Below are 21,910 nucleotides of genomic sequence, written 5' to 3' on the forward strand. Positions count from 1 at the left end.
GTTTTTCCCCCTGTCTGCCTGCTGTAAATCACTTGGTCTGAGTTGGCGGGGATTCAGACCCGAGCAAAGGCATTAATAATAACTTTATTAAAATAGCATTGCAATGACTGATGGTCTCGATTATTGTATAGGTCATTTATGATCATCAGTGGAAAGATTAGACTGTTTCATAAAACATTTTACAAGTCCTTGTAGTCTCTTTTTCTAGAAAAAAAAATGTAGGGCTGCAATTCATTTCTTAATTTGTCATTTTGACATTTCCTTTCTGGATCATAAGGTAAAGTGGATTTTACACATTATTAATGAAATAATTAGTCAAATATTTGATTACATTACATAGACAAAGAATGATCTGCTCTAAAACTATTTTGATAACAATTGATCATTCTGGTTATTCATAAAGCAGAAAAAAGAGGGAAAATATGAATGTTTTAATATATAAGACATATTTTCTTAATAAGACAGTTCTTTCTTTTAGGACAGTTGGCTGGACAGTACTTAAAGACACTCAGGACTCTGTAAATAATAATGGGTAGATTGCACTACTTTGTAACATGTGACAGAACAATGATTCTTTAGACAAAAATGATCACGTTAAGGTTGTTCTTTGCAGCAATTGTAAATGAACAAAGAACTGGTTTACCTCAACAGCTGAATGACCAAGTGCAGTTTATACTACCCTAGTGGTAAACAACATCCAGGCAGAAACAAGGTGCAAGCCTTCGAGTAACCCCCCTTAAATCAGAACATAAGTATAACAGACAGGTTATGGTTTTACATATTTTATATACAAACCTATAAATAAATGGAAAGAACAACACAACAGTTTTTTCTACATACATTCCAAACAAGCAGTAATTTCAATTGCCAGAGAAAAAAAATTGCAAATGCAAAAAAACTGGTGTTCCCCCCCTCCCCGCCCCCCCCAGATTAAAGCTGTTCATACAGAAAGGTTGTCCCTTAGCCTCTTAAGACTAGTCAATTATGATTAAGGGAGGGGGAAGATAAAAATACTATGTTCCCTTTCATTTATTAACATATTCACTTCTGCTAGCAAAAAATATCAGATATTTTCCAAAACATTCATTTATTAAAATGTAAATCTGGTTCCTTAGCATTCATTTTTGTCTTAATGTGGTAAAAACAGTCCTGAACAAAATCATCAGGGCCACATTAACAAAAAGTCCTCTATTTCTATGGGACCAGTAGTTAAATCTCAATGCAAAATCATTATTGCAAACGTGTCAAAATAATAACTCTTTAGTGTGAGTGAGCACAGAGAGAGTCTTTGTGTAGTGACAGGAGGACCACATGTGTTTTGACAGGTGACTGTCAGGCTCCTCCTCAACCTGGTTTCTAAGGACAGGACATTCAAAGAAGAAAAGGAAAGTGCAGTACATTATGTTTTTCTCTATTTGCTGTGTGTGTGTGTGTGTGTGTGTGTGTGTGTGTGTGTGTGTGTGTGTGTGTGTGTGTGTGTGTGTGTGTCATTGATGGAACTGTACAAGAGAACATTACTTGTCAAGCTCCACTGTCCCACTATTGCTAATACGTGTATGTATATATATATATATATATATATATATATATATATATATATATATATATATATATATATATATATATATATATATATATATATATATTTAAATCATTTACATAACTTCTTGACTCATTGTTGTTCAGAAAAATTTCAAAATGGGTCATTTCTTTGGAGCTTCTCTTCATTCTTGTCAAGATAGAATTTCCATTTTTCATGGCTAGAATAAATGTGAGTAAAAAGGCCTTTTGAATGTTTCCACCTGTGTTGTATCAATGCATATTGTATGTCTTTATGATTCCAGTTGTCCAAAAAGGATGTTTGAAGATTTGTTCTTTTGAATTCCACCTGAAAGAAAAGCCAGAGCAGTGACTGACCAACGGGATTATAGGAGGGAAACACTGTCTGTCATTGTTGAAGACATCAATCATTATTATTGCTGAAAGAGTGACTTAATGCAAAATGCTACAACTCCTTTGCATGTTAAAGCTGCTCCGAGGAACTTACCCCTTTTGGACAAAAGCGGTTAGAGAATTGCTTCACATTGTTAATATGGACTTAAAAAAACTGTTGTGAAATGCAAAATAATACATTTAAACTTTAGATTAAAAAAAATGCGATTAAAGGGGCGCCATTTAATAAAAATAAATTAAAAAATGCCATCGAGTAAAAAAAAAAAATCACTTGACAGCTCTAAGTATTTCACAACCTTATCATTAATAAAAATGTACTACAGTATATATTCTACCTTTCTATCACTGCTGATGTGCTGCTGCCGTCTCCTCCTCCATTCTCTCGTCTCCTTGCTGCTGCTCTGCGTCCTGGTCCATCCTCTCCTCTTCATCTGAAGACCTCTTGTCTGGCTCCCTGGCTAGTGCTGCAGACCTCTCCTCTGATGCCCTCTTGTCTGGCTCCCTGCCTGCTGCTGCAGAGCTCTCCTCTGACGACCTCCTGCTGTCTGCGTCCCTGGCGGCGGCGCTGCAGCTCTGGCGCCCGCGCTGCCTGTGTGTGCGTCGGACCTTCCGGGCCAGGCCTTTCCTGCGCGGCGGCCCCAGACAGGAGCTCTGTGTGGGGGTGCTGGCCGGGCTGTGGGAGGCCGAGGAGCTGGGGCATGAGGAGGAAGGTGAGGAGGGCATGGGGTTTACGCTGTTCATGGCAGATGTCGATGTGATGGCTGCGAAGGCTTGTGTGTTGGAGCCTGAGGGCATGCAGGGGGTCTGGGCTGCTGGGTCCTGCAGGTCTGGGTGTGTGGCGTAGGGGGTGGGATTGGAGGCACACACTGTGGACGAATCGGGAGCCGTCGAGCAGCCGGCCGCTTCGCCGTCCTCTGGAACTCCCGGTGGAGATTCTAGGGAAACACACCATGGAATATGAAGCACGGCGTGTTATGTCACAGGTTTGACTCTGGCACACGTGTTAGCAATGACATTGTTTTGTGGAGCTTGCTTCTGTGTTTGGTCCTACCAGGGCCACTGCTGGTCTGGGACTCGTCAGTCATCGGGGGCTCGGCCTCCTCTTGGATGGTTGGTACTGACGCTAGTAGACCTGATGCACACACATACACAGGTATAATTCTCCTACTTACCTTTCGGGGTGGATCCATTGCAAAAGTGATACATTGACATTAAGTCCAGAGAACACACATCAGGTAAAAACATAATAACTTAATTCACGGTCAAATACTTCTTACATTAGCCTGACTCCTATTTAGTATAAGAACAGAGAGAGGATGGATCTTTAGCCTCGTTTCCACTGAGCAGTTCGGTTCGCTTGTTTTTTCACTGTCAAAGGTTGGAAGGGGTACAAAAAATAAGCGACCTGCGGTGTACATATTTTCGTCACCCTATTGTTTGGGTACCAAGCCGTGCATTGATTGGTGGACAGAATCATCATCTCTGTGCGAGAGATAAACCGCAGTGTGTAATCATCCCGGCAAGAGAGAAGAGTCTTGTGTTAAGAATTATTTTTTGGGGCCACAGCTAATTGTTAACTGTGTGGCGTGTTTTCCTCTTGATTGAATAAGAGTGTACATTCTCTGACCACGGGTATAAACCCTGCCTTCCAAGTAATGGTGCTGTCGGTAGTGGAAACGAAGCCAGAACTGGGGTCACCGTGCCCTGCCAAACCCAACCGAACTGTGCCAGGCTTTTGAATTACACTCTGGATCCAAAAGTCAGAAGTAAATAAACTATCCGTGAGACTGGTGCAGGAGGAAAGAAACACTGGAACTACATTCAAGGAATTCCAATATACTGTATGTGATGTGTGCATGTGTGTTTTTTCCAAGTCAATCTTACCTAATCTCACTGCAGCTTTTGCCTAATTTGACAATGCAGTTTTTTTCGTCCACCAGTGTTATTACAGAAGAGCTAAACAGGTCACTTCCTGACCAGTGTGGACATGAGGAATGATTGCAGTGACTAACACTTATTAAAATGTAATGAATCTATCCTTTAAGACAAAAAGTCAGAAGAATTAGGCTCGGAAAAGTATTCTAAATGTAAGAAACAACTAGTCCGGGATAAAGAAATGGAATGGATACAGTAGAGATGTGCTAGTCTCAAATCCTCCTGCACCAATTATCGTGGCCAAAATATAACGCTACAAATTTGTATTATGACCATTTTTATCAGACATTTCTGTAATACCACTACGAGGTAAGGTATTGGTAAATGTCCCTTTGTTGGAAACTATTCACCCAGATGCCTGATCACTATGGGGGAAAGTGCAGCCGGAGTGCAGAATTCAAGGACGTGACGAGGACTAGGAGGTCAATATGGACTGGCTTGTAAAGATGGGGACGAAATCTTCCTTATGATTATGGACAGTGTGCTGGCTGGTTGAATGCTGGGAGGTCTGTACAGCTACAGCAACATAATCTTAATAACCTCCAATAATTTGCTGAACCCAATATTTACATTTTAGAAGATAATTCTGATAATGACATTGGTCTGATCATTTTATAATTATAGGCTAGTTTTAATATTATTTTATAAAACGTTGAATTTAGTGCAGAGTTGGAACTTTACCAGAAATTCAGTATTTTATATTGACTATATGTTGTATTAAAACAAATAGTGGACTTACTGAGTCCTCTGTAATGGGAGAGTTGCTGGTAAACTTGTTTCATTCTCTCGATGTTGAGCCTGCTGCCCTCTGCGTGGTTGATCATAGGTTTGGGGTAATGCACGCCCACCACACAGTTGGCTGCCTTCTGCACAGAGTCGGGGGCGTTCCACGGCTCGTAGATGTACCGGTTGGGATAGTCCTTCAAGATGGGGATGTAACGCCTGCAAGGGACAATTTCAAATTAAAAGTTCAAAATCCTTTATACTCAGTTTTTTTTTTTTTCAAAGATATTTTTTTTGGCATTTTTATGCTTTATTGATAGTGTAGAGACAGAGTTGAAATGGGGCAGAGAGGGGAGTGACATGCAGAGAACGACCGCGGGCTGGAATCGAACCCGGGTCCGCTGCTGGCCGAGGCCCATGGGGGGGACGCCCTACCAACTGAGCTAAGGGCAGAGTATTAAAACAACGGAATGTTAAGATAATGGCCGTTAAATATGATTGTATAGGAGAAATATACAGATGAGGTTAAAGCCAAATAAACAACTACCGTAACTGTATATTTTGGACCATTGATTTATACTAGTATGAAAGAAGATGGAAGCAAAATAGACAAAAATCGAAAAATTTAACATGTACCATATCCAGTCAGATTACTGTATAGCTAACATGGAGGAGGCATCTCTGAGTTTGCAGGGATTGAATATGGAACGTGATGTGGTGTATAGAGGTAGGGGTTTACAGTGTAAAGTCTACCTGATGTAGTCTCCTGATGGGTCTGTTCTCTTTCCAAAGCCAACAGGACAGTAGCAGTGGAAGAACTGCTGGAAGAAGGCACTGCAGGACAGCCACATCCAGCTGCCTGCATTCACACTCCAGTCTGCATCCAACAGGAGCTCCTCAAACACCTGCACAAACACACACATGCAAAATGCCAAACCATGGATACTATCAATTTGGCAAAAAAAAAAAAAAAAAAGACGCCATAGATGCTGCTTTAAAAGACGGTGTAAAAGAGCAAAGGTTTCAGTGTTCTCCACTTGTTAGTCAAGTCAAGTCTATTGTCTATTTTCTTTAATATACCATGGCCAGACATACAGACAGAGGACTCGAGAAATGTGTTTCTCTCCGACCCACAGTGCAATATGTACAAAAGGATACAAAAAAGATAAGTCATATAGTCCATAATGAATTGTAAATGGTGCAAAAATAAATTTAGGCAAAAACCAAACAGTAAAGAAAAGTAAAGAGATTGAAATGAGCAATTATTTTTACAATATGTGCAATGTACAGTAAACGGAAGACATTTAAAAAAAATTACAAGACAAGGGCATAACAATGTTCAGAATTTAAAAAGCGCTGATTTAAGTGGAAAAATGTCTCGGAGAGTTATTATAAAGTTGGTTTTGAGATGACTCAGTTAAAAGGTGCACTATGTAACTGTGGGTGTGTCAGAGAAGTGGACATTTTCTAAGGTATATTCGTATTACTGAATGAAATAAAGAATTGGATCCCTGGCACACTGTTTGAAGTAAGACAACTTTGTGAAAACTTACTGTTTCCCTGTTGTTGTTTACAGCAGCAGGGCCCACACAAACATATTCTAGTCATACCTTAGGTTCCAGGTGCCTCAAAATAACATCGTTCTTTAGTTATGCAGATAAAAATAGTTCAACCCTTAAGAATTATATGTGGAGAAACAATGTTTTGTAAACAGACTGCAGGCTCTGTAAACAAATCCCCCCCTCACTTTTGAAACGGCATAGTGCACCTTTAAAAAAAAATGTGAGTTTTTCTCCCTTACCTTCATGCCACTCTCCCAGTTGATCCAGAGGTCTCCCCTGGTGAGGAAGCAGGCCACAGCGTGTCTGGCCAGGTGGTGGATCCAGCCCTCCTGCCTCAGCTGGGTCATGATGGCATCGATCCAGGGGAAGCCCGTCCGACCCTCGGCCCACTTAGCCAGGGCCTCAGGGTTCTGGTCCCAAGGGATCTGGGAGCAACACAAGGAGACACATGAAAAAAAGAAAGCTATTATTAGCGTCACTGCCACATTGCTGGCTTTTATTTAGCTTTTTCTTTATTAATTGAAACAATCTCTGCCTAATAGGTTAATATCAAACCTATATTAATAGATACTTTGATTGCGATAAGGAAACACTAATATTAGAGGGTATACTTCAGAAAAGCGACATCATAATTGCCACAGTGGTATGAAATAGAGAATGGCATTTTTTTATTTGTTAACATATTACACTTAGTTGGTTGTGTATGAGTGGGATAAACCCCTCCATAGTTGTATGTTCTATCATTGTAATTGAATGAGGCATGGGCAAAGAAGCATGTGATGCTATATATATGGGGTGGATTTGTTTATATATATATATATATACATATATATTATATATATATATATATAAACACACACACACACACACACACACACACACACACACACACACACACACACACACACACACACACACACACACACACACACACACACACACACACACACACACACAAAAACACACAAAAACGTCTTCTTATATAATCCTCTTGCTTATAGTAACATATAATCCCCTTTACCTGGACACAGATGGGGTTTCCATCCATGCGGTCAAAGTTTGGGTTGTTGGTGGCGGCCGTGTAGAAGAACTCTCTCCATAACAACTGTCCGAACAGGGACAGAGGAGGACTGCAGCGCTTACGCAGCTGATGGGGAGAGCACAAGAGATAATGACTCAAAAGCACATTTAGAGTCAAAAAAAATTAATAGCAAAGAGAGTAAATAAATGATCCGCATTGTCAGAGGTCAGAGCAGGGAGAAGTGTGTGTGTGTGTGTGTGTGTGTGTGTGTGTGTGTGTGTGTGTGTGTGTGTGTGTGTGTGTGTGATCAGTGGTGGACAAAGTCTACTTAAGTCTCAACTTAACTTAAGTCAAAGTATAGAATACTCCCAGTCAAATACTCAACTAGCAAGTGAAAGTTGCCCAAAAGTACCAAAGTATTTGCTTTAAAAAAAATTGTATTCAAAAGTATTGAAAAGTACTGAGTATGGGGGCGCTCATGGTGTAGTGTAGTGGTAAGACAACAAGACATGGGGATAAAATGGAGAAGTGTGGTGACACATATTTGGCTCAATTCTAATGTTATATAAAATCAATGACATCTTAAATCATTGTTCATTGCATAAACATACAATCAAGACAACATTGGAAAACTTAATATAAAATGTTTATATAAAGAGAAAAAAAAGGAGTGAAGTATCCAGTGTACCTTCATGTAGAGCTCTCTGAGGTTGTAGTATAAAACCCGACAGGACAGACAGCCGAAGCGCAGGTAAGGGCTGAGGCCGGTGGGACTGGCATACAGAGAACATGTGTTGACCCGCGGGTGCTCAAAGTTGGCCACCCACACCTACAAAAAGACAAACACACAGTGAGGGCAACATTGTATTACTCATATTAATCTGCCTTTAATTCTTAAATAGTTTCTGGGGCCATTTTCTGCATTCACAAAGAGATTCATGAAATTATTATTATTTTAATCATTAAAAAGTGGCTTCGGAAAGTATTCAGATCCCTTCGGATGATTCTTGTGTTGCAGACGTCATTTCAAATGAATACAATTGCCTTTTCTGCCCATCATTATACACACAATGATAAAGTGAACACATGTTTAGACAATTTTGCTCAAGATCAAAAACGGAAACTTCTCATTAACATCAGAATTATGTAGGCACACAAGTCAAATGTCATGATGGGCTATATAGTCCATGGGCCTGACCAGATATCGGTACCATCTGGGTGGGCAAATTCTAGTTGGGATTTTTTATACCCTATACATGCCTAGAAGAGGTTTTGATGGGAAGATCTTTTATATTGGTAGCTTGTTATTGGTACGAATAAAGTATGGGCTACTGTAATGGAGGCGAGACACTGCAGGTAGGGTAACATTAGGGTAACATTTTTTACTTATAGATATCATCATGAAACTTTTCCAGTTTGTTACTTGCATTAAAATAATAATTTTGTATATTAATTTTTTTTCAGAAATATTTGAATAAATATGCAAATTTGACAATATCTCACTAATTTACATAGTTAAGATATGTTCAAATGTCAAATGTTTGGGATTACACGTCATTACAATATGGTTACACGATACCTTTTTGTCCAGGTGTTTGTTGAGTCTGTCCAGGGCCTCGGACTCTCCTCCGTGCCAAATGGCTGCAGGCAAACCTGCCGTCCTGAAGCCTGGACACGTTAAGACAGAGGCAGGGTCACATAATAAGCAGCTCTCAGGTCACAAACCAGACCTTGCCCAAGTGCAAGCCCTTCTCTACTGCAAAGAGGAAATATTATGCTAAACTTAATTGAATTATGTACTATTTTACTGTGGCTAATAACCGCTGTATCTCCAATAAGGAATTACTATATTTATCTGTGCTTTAACAGATAAATATGGTAACTAAATGTTAGATTTTTAAAAAATAAATCTAGCTTGATGTAATAGATACAGAAGATAAAAAAAAACATAGATTTGGAGTACATTTTTATTTGGTATGATAGGAGGCTATATGCTGGATACAAGCTTTCAGTTCACTAAAGTGGTGTGAGAATCTGAAAAGAGCCAGGCATTTTTAGTTCATCCAAATGAAAGATACTGTTATTTAAGTTTGATCAATCAACAGAAATATAGTCTAGATGAGGCAGGCTATGCTCTGGTTCCTATGACACATTGAGTATTTTGAACCAATCGCAGCAGTTCTCTGCCCGGAAAATTCCATTAAGAACTCCATGACTGAGTGACTGTTGCCACGTTCGATACAAGAGTCTGGGAGCAAAGCCCACACAGTCCTGTGCAATGTTCTAGACAGATTTGATTTTTTAATTTTTTTTTAACTACGTTTTATAACAGTCAACAACATTTATTTTGAAACAGATTTTTGTATAAGCTTATTGATACACCCAACTTTTGATATCACATATAACATTTTAGTATTTGAAACCAGGTATTTAAGAGGCTTTAACATTTCCATAGCAACATGTGTACCTAGTTCTTCCAGTGAGGGGATACTGTATAGCTGGTCGTGGTTCTCAGCTATGTTGGTGTGACACTTGTCCATCTGCTGCTGGTTGACGGGAGGCAGAGGTCTCCGGGGCAACTCCAGTCTGCTCACGATGGTCTGGAACCTCTTGAAGGTCAGAGGAGGACTGTTGTTGTTCATCTCGATTATCCTGTCAACAATACAGAGCATTTAGAAAAAAAGCAGCAAATTCGGCTTAATACTAAACTCCTTTTTATGTAGCATGTATCGTCAGTGGCAATATGCTGACGTCCCTTAAAACATACACACATACACAAAGGAGTTGGACTAAATATATTATTCTCATGTGTGCAATTTCATTAAATACAGTACTTTAAGCCAGTGTTATTTTCGACTTGAAAAATGAAGCACCTTGAATCTAAAATGCTCATTAAAACTGGTGCCAGGCCTTCAGTGAAAGCTCTGTATTTATTTTACAACAACTTGTCTAGGCTACATCTGTGAGGTCGTTCAAGATTCTCCATTGGTTGGATTTGCAGCAGGGATTGCTTCCTGTTGGCCTATTCACTGTCTGTCACTAACTACTACGAATGGGCGACGGTAAGATGGCCTACGCACATGTTCTCAACCACCAATAATAAACCTCTGCTGCCGAGCGCACACACACAAAGCTAAGCTCCCTCCTCCTGCCTCATCCACTCACTCCTATTCGTTATGTAAGGCCGTGCTGTAACGCTGTGTTGAACTGAAGGCAGGAGGAGCCCCCCCCCCCTCCCCCCCCCCACACACACACACACCTTGCTTTGACTCCTTCTTGCCACCTTTGTCCCAGCACATGGACAGGGGTGTGACCTGCAGTTACATGAGCTGACCGCTAGAGGGCTCTTCCGCATGGGATGCTGGAAGAAGGGATTTAGCTTTTTGCTCAATATGTATCTTTTTGGAAGCAAAGGAGTATGGGTGAAATTTTAAAATGACCCAAAGTTCTCAAAGTGAAAGCACACATCATTGCTAATGAAATGAACTGCACAAGCAAGTGTAGCACTTTAAGCAATCCATTCAGAGAACATTTCTCCCGCCTCAGTGTCACACAACCATTTTCATCCATATATGGTTCAAATAGATAAATAGAATAAATGAATTAATATATCCACTTTGATATAATTAACAGGGGACTTGAGTTGACCTGACACGGCAGCAGTTAGGTCCGACAAATGACAACAAGATTATGAACGCTTGCTTGATATTCAAACTGACATGGGTTACATTATGTGTATACGTGCATGTCAAGAGCCTACTCATTTGTAATCGGATAAGTAAGAGAAATGAGTGGAAACCAATGGGTGCCTGGAGAAAATCGTCCCAACTTATAAAACTCAACAGCAAGAATTGACATAATCAGTGAATACATTTTCAATTTTGACTTGTAGTTATAGAATAAAAGTTTTCAAACAAACACACTGGTGTGCATATAATTTAAAAAAAAGTAACAACTATGGGTATATGTAGGTATGACTGACAAACCCAAGTGGAACATACAAATTGTGTCCGTCTGTCTGTCTGACTCATGTTGTGGGGATATTTTTCACAGTGATATTGTGGGGACTTGCCTTCCTTTTGGGGACGAAACACAAGTCCCAATAACGTAAATAATAACATTTTAGGGTGAATACTTGCTTTAAGGTAAGGGTAGACTTAGGTTTAGGTTAGGGTTAGGGTTAGGGTAAGCATTAGGCAAGTAGTGGTTATGGTTAGGGCAAGTCTCCAGTAAATGAATGGAAGCCTATGTCCTCGCAAGTGAGGAAAACTTCCCTGTGAGCGTGCGTGGGGTTAGTTACACACCTGTCGAGATTGTAGAGGGTGTGTGAGTTTCGGACAATGGTCTCCACTCCAAACTCCTGAGCCATCTTGACTATGGCTCCATCCCTCTCCTTCCCATACGGCTCGGGGTCCAGTTCAAAGGTCAAGCGGGTCACCTTCCACTCCTACAGACAGGCACACAAACAGGGAGAGAAACAGATAAGAGTGTGTGAGACAAGCACCATAGTTGATCAGCATGTGTCTGTACAGCAGCAGTTGTTGGCAATGACATTCTTAGTTCAACCCTTCAACAAAGCTATACAACATAAGAAATGTAGAAGAGATGTAAACAAACACAAACGTAGTGCAAACGAATGGTGCTCAATGTAGTGGTTAATAATGACTGTAATGGAATAGAATACTGTGCATGGAATAGTTAGAATCGGCGTGGTAAAGTGTGCTCGGGAACTGAATGGCATATCTACTGTGAAAGCTGTTGGGCCAGGGTCTTAACTAAGCACCAGCAGCAGCAGGGCGAACAGGCTGTGGGTGGGTGGGTGTTGTCTCTCTGGATCTGTAGGGCTCAGTGAATGCATATCACCTCCACACCCATAACACTGATGCTCAGGTTGAAAATTATGTTCTGGGGGATTTTATGCTACGTTTACACCCCAACGGTCTCACCAATAGCGGGATAGTTCAGCCTTAGCGTTTTTAAAGACGACTGTGTTTTGAATATGCTCCCCCCATGCACACAGATCCACGAAAAACTGACCTTTAAACCAGGGGTCGGACACCTTACACACTTGTGCCACTCCTGCCATGCCTCAGCACACTTGTGTGACTGGGTAGGCTACGGTACGCACTCCCGCCCACTTGGTTCAGTTGCCGTAGCCAGGGGGTCAACGGTGCTGCTAGCTCTGCCCAGCTCGGCCACTCTCAGCGGGGTAAAGCCCCAGTGGTGCCCGACACAGTCTCCCTCACAATCTACGTGTGGCCCACGCCAATCTGGGCTGCTTGTGCTCACTTTCATGGGGAGTGATTGTGTTGAATGCTGATTCCAAACCACTGGGTTTCCATGGCACATAATGGAAAACCAGTGGTGGTGTGTTATGCAAGGTCTTCACTATAGAAATGAATAATGGCTGACTATGCTCCCTTCCCTTTCTGAAACTAAATCGCCACAGGGATTCTCCTCATGAAACGCCACACTGACGTCCACCACAGCAAAGCAGCAGCAGACGAAACGTGACAGTCTGTATGTGTATGTGTCACAAACCTGGTCCAGAATGTACCAGCCTGACACTGGCACACAGTAAATGAAAAAAAAAAAAAAAGAAATGTCCACGAGTACATGGGACGCTATGCTACACAGTCAGACAGTGCTGCTGGATATTTTAAAGTATAGGTAGGCTCTCCGTACCTGGGTCATCCAATATTTGACAAAGTTGTTCCAGCAGTATACCAATAATTCAATTTATTTTTTAATCTTTTAAAAAGAAGACCTGACACAGCACAGAGAAAAGTCTGATGAATGTCACCCTCTTCTGCTCTTCGTATTAGACAAAGCCACATCAATAAATTCCTAAAAAGAGAATTATTGCTCGCCACAGTTTGCGGCAGTGGGAAATGAACTGAATGTTTACTTAGAATATTATTTATTGAGAGGAATAGATGGAGCGGTAAAGAGGGTATCAGTGGCAGCCCTACTTTTAAAGGTGTAGTATGCCGTTTCAGGGGAGGGGGATTTGTTTACATGTGTACAGCCTGTAGTTAGTTTATAAAACACATTTAATCTACATATAATTCTTAGTATTTAATAATAATAATATCATAAATGTTTCAGGCACCTGGAACCAAACCTACATCTTGTGTGGTGTGTGTGTGTGTGTGTGTGTGTGTGTGTGTGTGTGTGTGTGTGTGTGTGTGTGTACGGTGAGGGCAGGTGGTAAGACCGTACACAGACCTTTATAAGCCTTGGGAAAACATCGGTTGGCTGCCCTCGGACTACGAACAATCTGGAGTTGAGTTTCTTGAGGCTGTTGTCCAGATCCTGCAGAGCCTCCAGCAGAAACCTGCACACACCAGGCACATGTCATTAGTATTATATTATAACTATTACTCACTGACAACACTTTCTTCATTTATAATCTATCACCATACAATAAAAGGTAGGCGTCTTTGTCTTTGTCTATATGTGTCTAAGTTCCACTAGTTGTTCACCCTAAAGGGACCTGGGAATTACAGAGCCAGTATGGATTAATTAAACAAACAAAAAAACAGTGAAGGAGGCTGCTACTATAACATTACAAACAGGCGAGCAACATTTTTTTTATTATATATGAACTTTATATACTGTGTTTTATTACTGCTGCAACGATACGGAACCAGTTACTTTCAAAATATATGATTGAATGAAGGAATATCTTGCCCATAATACTTGACTAACTGTTTAACGTTATGCAGTACCGGACCATACGGACTTGTTTTGACCTGTTCCAGTCAAGAAAATTGACTTCGTTAAATATTATGAACCAAAATAATTAGCCAAAGTGATTAATAGTCTAATCAAAGTTTGCCGAGTAGCCTATGTGTCAAAAAATAATACCACGGTCCTTAAGGATGATACCATTTATGGGGGGATTTTTTTTTAGGTGGTCCTCTGCCACAGTAAGTTGTAGTAATACTGGACAAGGAGCAGTTCATTTTGATGAGAATACAAGAGGAAACTGGATAGACCTGCTGCCTGCATCAAATGTTCAACTCATTCTCTCCTGCATTTCAAGTGGGTCTACATACGCAGGACATAGCATAAGATACAAAGCATTTGATTACATGGTTGATACCCATGTTTGTTTTTCCACAGGGATTTTTTTTCATAGTATTACTTAATTTCAAGGTAAAATAATTACTGATTGATTACTGTAATCATCCGGTGTTCTACACTATAATGGACTGTGTCTATAAGCGCTATGATTAACAGTACAGTAATGTCCCCTGTCTCCCTTAATGCATTGTACTCTCATTAAACTGATATCATGTAAAACTTAACTTAGGCTTTTGACTGGAAGTTTGTATTTACAGTGAAAGCTGTCCATGCCCAGAGGGGTATACTACGAAGCGAGATTAAGGGCTGAGCGAGGTCTGTTGAGTCTAAAGGCCAGGACACACCAGTCCGACTACCCGAAAATGGAGACTGCCGATTCAGGGAGCTCCAGTCTTCCCGTCAGAGCCAGAGTTTTCAGTATCACGAAAGGTGGCTCTCTTTCTACCTGGCTAGATCACCGTGGTAACAGAGGATGCACGGCTAACCTGCCCAGACCAGTTTTTGTTCCAGAGTTTGAGTTTAAATTCGGCTCTTAGAGCGCTGCCCTTTAAGGAAACTACACCTTTTGAAATCCCGCGAGGCACGGACCTGACTATATTGTCTGAGCGATACTTCTCACTGAGTAAACTAGTTAAATCAGTAAACTTATTGATCAGTAAGTTAATGAACGAAACGAAGCCGTGACATAAGGCTTACATTAGAGTGAACTGTAACATCGCGCTGCGGCTTTTTGCCACATGCATAGTTATTGATGCAGAAAATGTAAAATAGCCTAGACCTACTGTATGCAGCGCCATGCTCTCACCTCAAATGATTTTACCTGGCGATCTACACACACTGGCTCTTAATGAAGCGTTCTATAAAATCACAGGTTGCAACATTGTTTCACTGTGGGCTTCTTTCTTTTCATCAGTAGCGATTACAGTTGGGACGTGACAGGTGACAGCTGTCACAGTTCGGTATTACGATTTCGACTATAAAAGTCTAATCTAAATGAAAAGCCAGTCCCATAAGTTTATTAGTTATGTCCTCTCAAACTCTTGTTAACCAACTTTGTAGCACAATGCTTTAACTGTCTATCATTCCTTCATCAAAACAACTCTTCTCACACCATAGGCCCTGAAAGAGACTCGAACCCCGGTCTCCTTTATTTATAAACGCGGCATTTACCCTCTAGACTAACCTGAGTTTTACGTCCACTTAAGGAATAATGTTCAATATATAACACTGTGTTTAAAATTCCTATTTTATCAGAGCCACCTCTGCTTATAATAAGGTCGACCTCCGCTAAATCATTAACACTTTTAACTATTGCTTTTTAAAACCTTCTCTTTGTAGTAGAATAAAGATTTCAATTCACAATTTATTGTTCGTAAGTTGTATGTAACTTAGTCTGTAAACCACCCTTCTGTTTAAAATATAACATATATAATATTTTCAGGATTTAAACATCTTCGTCTAAACCTAAGAAGGCATTTTTAACCTATTCTTTCACGTTTAAAGATTAGGTGTATGAGATTATGTATTGTTGTGTTGTCAGCGTGTGGGCGATGCCAAGATGTCTTATACTTACGCCGTGTTCTCCTCGGGGCGACGCTCGTGATGGATAAAAAACAACCTTATTCTAGGTCCTGCTTCCCACAACTTAATCTACTGTGACAAAGACTCGCGGAACGTTTTACTTATATTTATTCAAACTTACATGATTGTTACAATTTCATATAACAGAGAGACAGAAAAGACAAAAGAGAGTATATGCTTACATATTATTTAAATGTTTTAGTCCTATTTCTCATTATATTTGTTCACTTGATCCATTTTCTAAATTTGTTGTAACTCTTGAAACAATACCCAAACACTTGCGTGCCCAAGGGCGTAGGATTATATAGGGACGGTAGGGTCCCGACCCTACCAAAATCCAGCCTCTACTGTGTAGTCCCTACCAATAATACACCCGCTGTCCGTATTGTTTAGGCAATAATTATAGTACACAAAGGGTTAAAAATCAGTCTCTGCTAGAAGTTCCGCCTCTAAACAACTATCGCGCTTTGATTGGCTGTAGAGGTTTCCCGCAAACCTATATTCAACCTGATTGGCCGTCCCCGCTGTCACTCCATCTGCTTGTTAAAAAAAAAAAGCTACCGGCAATTTGCTAGTCCCAGACAGGAGGAGCAACAGGACGCCTCAGTGCATAGCTAATATCTGCATCTGCGAGTGTAAGTTCTGCCTTCGGTCACGTCAGCGAGACGGATTTTAATATCAGTGATGCCATTTGCAGTAACACTTATATTTGTCTGTGTTTTATGCTTGTGCCGTGCGTGCGTGCGTGTGTGTGTGTGTAGGATGTCGAAGAAACGAAAACTGGACATAAGAGACTTCTTTAGAAGTGAACGTGTAAGTTAATTAAAAGGTTATATATTTTAGAGCCATAACAATACTGATATTGATTATTAGTCAGCATAGGCTATAATGCCAAAGAGATCCGCATTTTAAGGTATAGGCCTACCATTATTTTCATGTTTTATTTGTGTGGAAAGGGAGCAATGGTTTAAAAAAAATTTTTGGGATAAATAAACATTAATTACATTTAATAACCTTTATTTTCCTTCAAGGTTTCCCTCTCATTTACAGTAACAACAAGCACATTGCAGATGCTCATGTGATTTTATACATATATATTTTGGGGGAATAAAACATAATAATTGTGTGAACATTTTGTCTACCCATGTATGTACCCTAATATATCTGTTCATATGTCATGCATCAACATACTTCTGTCAGGTGACAGACAGTGGAGAGACTGGAGGAGATAGAGGATGACAGACTAGAGGAGATAGAGGAGGAGAGACTGGAGGAGGAGAGACTGGAGGAGATAGAGGAGGAGAGGATAGAGAAGGAGAGACTGGAGGAGATAGAGGAGGAGAGGATAGAGAAGGAGACAGAGGAGGAGATGCTGTAGAAGATGAAGGAGAGGCTAGAGAAGGAGAGGCTGGAGGAGATGGAAGAGAGGCTGGAAATTCACAGGTGAGGTTCAATAATGATTAATATGTTAGTCATGAGATTCAGTTGCACCAGAGTAAAGTTGAAAACTCTTCTAAGTTGACTCATTTTCTTTCATTAGTTGCTTTAACCTATAACATTACAGAATGCATATTCTCTTTTGATATTCAGATATGCATTATAAACATGTTAATTAAGCCGATTTATTGATTTTCTTTTCAATTATCATTGCGAATACAAAAAAAACCTATCAACTTTAGGAAGCACTTTCATATCCCACGGACCCCACCAATTTCCAAATCAAACCTACTCCCTTGTGCGTGCCTGTAAATATTATTCCCCGCGCTACAAAACTTCATGAATTACAAGGAGTTAGACAGATATTGTACAACATGGCGGCATATTAGTATATGCAAGTCCCAGTGCTACGGGCCCCATATAACCATCAATATCAGTCTATCCCTTTGCAGAAAAGTTACAGTGAGTTAAACAGACACTATACACATGGCGGTACACACTAGCGAGTACAAGTCCCAGTGCTACGGGCCCCATATAACCATTAGTGTCCATCTAACCCCCTGCATCTCAGTCCGTTTTTCTAGTTCTAAAAATTCTTGATCAAGTCCTTTTCGTGTGTATAGAGTAGAGAGAAGATTAGAGGTTATGCTTGTTGCATGTCCGTCCGTCTATCACCGTGTTGTGAAAAACCCCCAGCCTAAAACTCCTCTGCTCCCTCTTTTTAAGACAAGAAGGCGTCTCATTCCTGAGAAACCTCCTAGGAGGAGCCTACCTCGTCATAGTAGGCGTATACAAATTACTTCTAATAAATACACTCTGGTAAAAAAAAAAACAACACCTCTTCCGTTGGTTTTTTCACAATAAAACCGGAACCCAACTTTTTACTCTTTACCTATCACAATAAAACTATTTCTTTTTTCTTATACATATACTGTACGAATGGAACAGTTTTATCACACGTAATTACCACCATACATGACATCGGACATCTCTGCAGACTTGCAGGTTAAGCTTCTCACAGTAGATTCATATTTGTCCGGAAAATACAGACTAGCCTACAGGTTTTGTATCTAGGCTATTTATTTTAATGGTAAGATGCAAATAAAGGGCCATTAGCCTAAATCAAAATCAAATTTGAATTAATTTTGATGTGGCCCAAAACTAACGTGATTTTCCACATAGGCTATGCTATTCATTAGGGGACAGTGTCAGACTTAAATCAGATTCTTAAGTGTAGGATTATCAACTAGGCTAAATGGTGTACTGTTTAAATCCGAGTTCAACCTTTAATTGCTTTATAATGTCATTTAATGTCATTTATTTTACAGATCGTTCTCACTGCGAGAACGATCTGTAAAATAAATTAATCAATTCAGTAGCCCAATTTTCGGACAACATTCCACTCTCTCCTTATTTGCAGTAAGAGTTTTTTTCGGCTCTCTGTTTTCTGCTGTTCTGTGATCATTCAGACTGACAAACTCTTGTGAAGTCAGCGAAGTCAGCTGCTCGCAATCAGTCAGTTAGTGTAAAGTTAGCGGCACAAGATCAGTCCATTCTGTGCGGAAGCAGAGACAAATGACGGGTCAAACGCCCCCTCGTATGGGGACGCGCACAGAGCCTGAAGCTGAAACCCTCGTTCAACATAAGAGGTTGATAACTGCCTTCGTGATACCGGTTAGCTCTGAGCGAGGGTATGTGTCATGTTGAACCAGATCAAAAAAAGGGAGCCGGGCTCTGTTGAGTTTGCTTTGTAGTATATCCCTCTGGTCTAGGTTTAATAGCTTACAGCATATTCGCTCCCTTTAATTCCATTCAGTCACATAGTGTCATGTTATACTCAAAATGACAGTTATGTGTGTTTTGTTGTCAATCAAAGCATGCATACAACAGCACACAGAAGGCCTACACTCACCGGCCACTTTATTAGGTACACCTGTTCAATGGCTTATAAAAACAAAAAGCTAATCAGCCAATCACATGGCAGCAATTTAATAAATTTAGGCATTTAGACGTGGTGAAGACAATGTACTGAAGTCAAACCGAGCATCAGAATGGGGAAGAAAGGGGGTTAAAGTGACTTTGAACGTGGAATGGTTGATGGTGCACGGCAGGATGGATCCATACTTTCATGTTGTTTACGCCAAATTCTGAACCTGCCATCTGAATGTCGCAACTGAAATCGAGACTCATCAGACCAGGCATGATTTTTCAATCTTCCATTGTCCAATGTTGGTCATCCTGTGAGAATTGTAGCCTCAGTTTCCTGTTCTTAGTTGACAGGAGTGGCACCCGGTGGAGTCTTCTGCTGCTGTAGCCCATCTGCTTCAAGGTTGGTCGTGTTTTGCGTTCAGAGATGGTATTCTGCATACCCTGGTTGAGTAACTGTTGCCTTTCCATCATCACCAGTATGCCCATCCTCCACTGACCTCTGACTTCAACAAGGTATTTTACGTCCACACAAATGCGCTCACTGGGTATTTTTTCTTTTTCGGACCATTCTCTGTAAACTCTAGAGATGGTTGTGCGTGAAAATCCCAGTAGATCAGCAGTTTCTGAAATACTCAGACCAGCCCTTCTGGCACCCTCAACATCGCTATGTTCAAAGTCACTTAAACCCCCTTTCTTCCCCATTCTGTTGATCGGTTTTAACTTCAATAAGTCGTTCCGTCCAGGTCTACATGCCTAAATGCATTGAGTTTCAGCCATGTGATTGGCTGATAAGTTATAACAAGAAAATGAACCGCTGTAGCCTACCTAATAAAGTGGCCGGTGAGTGTATATCATCTGTGTGAAAAAAAATCACTTAACAATATCCTAAATGAATCAGTAACATTTGTTATATTAATATAATGTCTTTATTAGCAATGATGTGTATGTTATTACCATTAACATTGGTTCAATGGGGTGAATTGTGTGATTGTCGACATCTGGATCAGTTTTTTCTTTTCTTCTATAGGCTATTTTCCTCCCCACAATGTAACAGAACTTTGAATAGAATAGACCAGTGGGTATACAACTGATCGATTAAGACACGTGCTCTTCACATTATATTGTTCGTTTCTTCTATTCGGTGCTTAGCCAGGCAGTCCCTTCATTTTAAGCTAGTATTGGCTAACTGGAGTGGAGGCCCAAAAAGCTATAGACTCCAAGCGCTGCAAAACACACAAATGGCGACATGACGCTGTGTTAACAAAGTGTGATGTCTACACACCGACTTTACATGGATCTTAAACACGTCAAAGAGAGAGGAAAAATTACACACCTCCATCGGTTGATCCCCACGTTAGCTGCCCCAGCGAACCACGGGTCCAGGATATAAACACAGCGCACGGTGTCCGCTCCATTCAGGGCCTCCTGCAACGCCGGATTATCGTGCAAACGCAGCCCTTTGCGAAACCAGTGCACTGAATTCACCACCATATTTACTCCTTATTCCATCATTAGAACAAAAACGTGCAGTGAATCTGTCAGATTGAAGCCAACAATGAGCCGATTTAATGGTTAAAAACAGTCCAAGTATTGGAGATCGCCGTGGAACTTCACTTGCTGTCAGAGGAAAACCCCAAACACTAAGGGGGCGTGGCTTTAGGATAGATGCTAGCCTCGTTCGACTTGGAGCCGCCTTGCTCAGACCTGCGCAACTATGACGCGCGTCTTGCTGAGCGCACAACACAAATGCTGCAAAAATGCTGTGCGCTCAGCAAGACGAGCCGAGCGTCATAATTGCGCAGGTCTTAGCAAGACGGCGACATCTCAAACGAGGCAGTTGTTATCCCTCTATACGTGTTCGCTGATTAGTAGGGAGGTTAAGTGACTTTTGACTTCAAGTCATGATGCAAAAGTCCCCTTTGGTATGGAAGTACCTTAGGGTCATAGAAATACATTTATCCAAAGACACAAGTGAGATCACCCTTTTTTTCTGAAATACACACCTTTTTCGAAAATGGCCGCGGAATGTTATGACAATAAACAGTGCAATACACCAGAGCTCATATATTTGCTTCTGTTTTAGCTATAATGACAAACTATAGTGTCAAAATGTACATTGGTTTGGTCAAGGAATGCAATTTGATAGGTTTCAAGGCAAAAAAAAAAAAAATCTCCTTTTCTCCGGCTATTCTATTTTCCGCCATAGCCTAATTATGCATTTCGCATCATAACTCCTGAACCAAACATGATAACACATAACAGGTGATGCCTACCCCCATGTTTTCATGGTCAGGGATTACAATGATACCACATACAACATCAGAAACTGTTCAGGTCAATAGTTAAGGTTGAATTAATTGATTTTTGGAAAATTAAATTTTTTTAGTAACCCAGAAATAGGCTTAGGTGTCTGTAAAAGAGTATAACAGTATCAATATTAAAACATATATTTTTTTCTGTTGTCTACACAAAGGGCCACATCCACTAAGAATGGATTGCACATGCTAATAGTTCGACGCATTGTGGAGAAACAGTGGGCGCAATCTGCCCCTGTTTTAGCACAGTATCCACAAAGTATATATTTATATACCGGTGCTTACACCCACAAAGTTTGACAGCTGGGCGCTGTTTGCCATTGTTTATCGTTTACTTGAGTAAACTAGTTTTGAGGTTGAGGTGC

General features: G+C 40.6%; 1 protein-coding gene across 2 annotated transcripts; it reads right to left on the minus strand.

Annotated features, from left to right (window-relative positions):
• Positions 1-1,651: 1,651 nt before the first annotated feature.
• cry2 (cryptochrome circadian regulator 2) lies at positions 1,652-20,857 on the minus strand. 2 transcript variants are annotated; one of them, XM_080027561.1, is made up of 13 exons: positions 20,564-20,857; positions 13,423-13,531; positions 11,499-11,641; positions 9,662-9,846; positions 8,774-8,862; positions 7,883-8,023; positions 7,195-7,320; positions 6,413-6,598; positions 5,365-5,516; positions 4,628-4,830; positions 3,005-3,085; positions 2,289-2,888; positions 1,652-1,888 (listed from the first exon to the last, which is right to left on the minus strand). In XM_080027561.1, the coding sequence occupies exons 1-12, from the start codon at positions 20,719-20,721 to the stop codon at positions 2,296-2,298; spliced, it is 2,166 nt and encodes a 721-aa protein (XP_079883687.1). In that variant the 5' UTR covers positions 20,722-20,857; the 3' UTR covers positions 1,652-1,888; positions 2,289-2,295. The 2 variants fall into 2 exon arrangements, with proteins under 2 accessions (XP_079883687.1, XP_079883688.1); XM_080027562.1 differs by lacking the exon at positions 3,005-3,085.
• Positions 20,858-21,910: the final 1,053 nt, after the last annotated feature.

Source organism: Ammodytes marinus, assembly GCF_949987685.1.
Source record: "Ammodytes marinus genome assembly, chromosome: 5".
In the NCBI taxonomy this organism is placed as follows: Eukaryota; Metazoa; Chordata; class Actinopteri; order Uranoscopiformes; family Ammodytidae; genus Ammodytes; species Ammodytes marinus.